The sequence below is a fragment of the Papaver somniferum genome, chromosome 1 (assembly GCF_003573695.1).
Source record: "Papaver somniferum cultivar HN1 chromosome 1, ASM357369v1, whole genome shotgun sequence".
In the NCBI taxonomy this organism is placed as follows: Eukaryota; Viridiplantae; Streptophyta; class Magnoliopsida; order Ranunculales; family Papaveraceae; genus Papaver; species Papaver somniferum.
Window position 1 is genome coordinate 38,572,820 of NC_039358.1, and position 2,585 is coordinate 38,575,404.

The 2,585-nt window shown below is 36.7% G+C and overlaps 1 protein-coding gene across 1 annotated transcript; it reads right to left on the reverse strand.

Moving 5' to 3' along the window:
- Positions 1–477: 477 nt before the first annotated feature.
- On the reverse strand, positions 478–2,318 carry LOC113327789 (serine hydroxymethyltransferase 3, chloroplastic-like; the record flags this gene model as incomplete). The annotated part of the gene is made up of 6 exons (XM_026574920.1): positions 2,081–2,318; positions 1,400–1,595; positions 1,146–1,320; positions 909–1,026; positions 706–818; positions 478–594 (listed from the first exon to the last, which is right to left on the reverse strand). Coding segments are annotated over exons 1-6 (957 nt in total), but the record flags the coding sequence as incomplete, so codon positions are not given.
- Between the last annotated feature and the right edge of the window lie 267 nt (positions 2,319–2,585).

Genomic DNA, 2,585 nt, shown 5'->3' on the forward strand with positions numbered 1-2,585 from the left:
TAACGAAAAGCATAGGCTGTTGTACACGCTTTGCTTTTGTCAAAATGAACTGAAATATTTTATTCCCTTTTAAACTTGATATTGTTCTATGATATGTAAGCTTTCTAATGAGCCATCATTTGTCTAGTTCTGACTGTAATTGAAGGTCAAAAGAGCAAAACCGAATTTTTAACGAAAGGCATAGGTAGCTGTACACGCTTTGCTTTCGTCAAAATGAACTGAAATATTTTGTTCTTTTTAAACTTGATATTGTTCTATGATATGTAAGCTTTCTAATGAGCCATCATTTGTCTAGTTCTGACTGGAATTGAAGGTCCAAAGAGCAAAAACCGGATTTTGAACGAAAAGCATAGGCAGCTGTACACGCTTTGCTTTCGTATAAATGACCTGAAATATTTTGTTCCTTTTTACACTTGATATTGTTCTATGATATATAATCTTTATAATGATCCATCATTTGTCTAGGTGTACCTTGTGAGTGGTGGTTGTTACAACATCACAATATTCAAATGGGTCGTCAAGTACAGATGCAGCAACGAGACCACTTATGTGACCCATATCCATCATGACAAAAGCCCCAACAGAATCTGCAATCTTCAAGAAACATAAAAGGAAAGGGAATTAGGTGTGCGTAATGGGTTAACTTGTTTGATTCTCTGATCACTAAGAATTACAAATGTTGACAATCAAAAAATATGTGTATACCTTTCTCACTCGAGGATAATCGAAATCACGAGGATAAGCACTAGCACCAACAATGATGAGTTTTGGTCGAAAGAGGGTGGCAGTTTTCTCAAGCATATAATAATCAATAAGGCCTGCAAGTGAATTTGGTAATGAATGCAAATTATAAATGAACAACAATAGACCACATAGTCATTACACAGTATAAGAATGCAGAGCAGCACCTGTTGATTCATCAAGACGGTAGGGCATCGATTCAAAATAAATCGAAGTCCCAGATACCCGTCTTTTAGGAGTCAGAAATCCATGTGACAAGTGACCTCCATGAGGAAGATCCAGACCCTGTGCCAGTTACATGAACAAATTAATACAGCCCCATATTTTGAAAGGAGAGTTGATTACATCCCTTAGGGGTTCAAAACTGATTTCAAAAAATTGGAGAGAAAGAGGCCTCAACTTACCATAATACGGTCATGTGGGTTGAGAAGTGCAGTGTAAACTTCAAAGTTAGCAGGAGAACCAGACAGAGGTTGGACATTAACTCCCCATTTATTTGGGTCTAAGTGAAATGCAGCCAAAGCCCTTTGTTGACAAAGTGTCTCTAGCTCATCAATGTACTCATTACCACCATAGTACCTACATTGCAGAATGAAATGATCAAATGCATTTCAATACAAATACAGGGAAAAAATACAACATTAAGCACCATCTTTACCTTTTACCAGGAAGCCCTTCTGAATAATTGTTTGTGAGACAAGAACCCACAGCTTCCATCACTGCGCGAGATGTAAAATTCTCTGAAGCAATGAGCTCCAAGCTGTTAAACTGATGATTCTTATCACTATCAATTATTGAACCTACTTCAGGGTCCGCCTCACTCAAATTACGGTCTATAAAACCTCTTCCATTACCTAATATAACAAAATACAAAAAGACATCAGGCATGAAACTCGTTAGGTATTTCTTCCAGTCAACGAATGCAGGTAAAACACATAATTGATAATTCTTATTCATTCACTTTGGTATCTAGCGAAAAACCCAGGCTATCGTTAGGCTTTTGAAGCCTACCCAAATCAGATTAGTACTAGGTTTGATAATAGATAACCAATCTAATACATAGACCAAAACAAACAGCTCAAAGAAGGGTAAAATGAAAGAACAATAAACAACCGAAAAGCTTACGAATTCCAACTAGAACATTTAAGAACACTAACCGATTCCTTATTGGTTTGATACTAGATCATACCATTTACAAAAGCTCAAGCATTCCGATTACATACAGGAAAGGGGCATCTCAAAAATGCTTGCAAGTGCTATTAAACTCATTCTAAAATTCAATAACAACAATGCTACAACAGAAACAAAAAATCATTCAAAATTCTTCTTTTTAGATTACCTCCCATCTCAGGAATAGGAACTGATACAGAAGATGGTGGTCTTCCTGTAACCAAGCTCCCTTCGATTGAAGAAGACGCCGCTTTACAAGTCTTCACGGAACTAAACCTAACTTGAGAAGGTAATCTATCCGCAGTAGTAGTACCCAACTTGGGAAAAAAAGTTGAAGAACCTTTAGTAAAAAGATTGGGTTGTTGTACAGCAGCACCCATTATTGCATCTCCACTGTATGCCTGCATCTTCTTCACTTCTCCTTAAACATAACAAGGGGCACTTCCTATCAGTATGCGATATATGTACTGAAGATTCATGAACTACAAATCAACAGTATGACACCAACAGGTGACAGATCTATGAAAAATAAGAGAATCGAAAGACATATTACAGTATTTCACATAAGTACTGAAGGGTAAGACTACAAAAGGAGCAAAAACACAGCAAATAGCACTTCCTATCAGTATTATACATATACTCATGGATCGAACCAAAAAAATTGGAAAACTTCA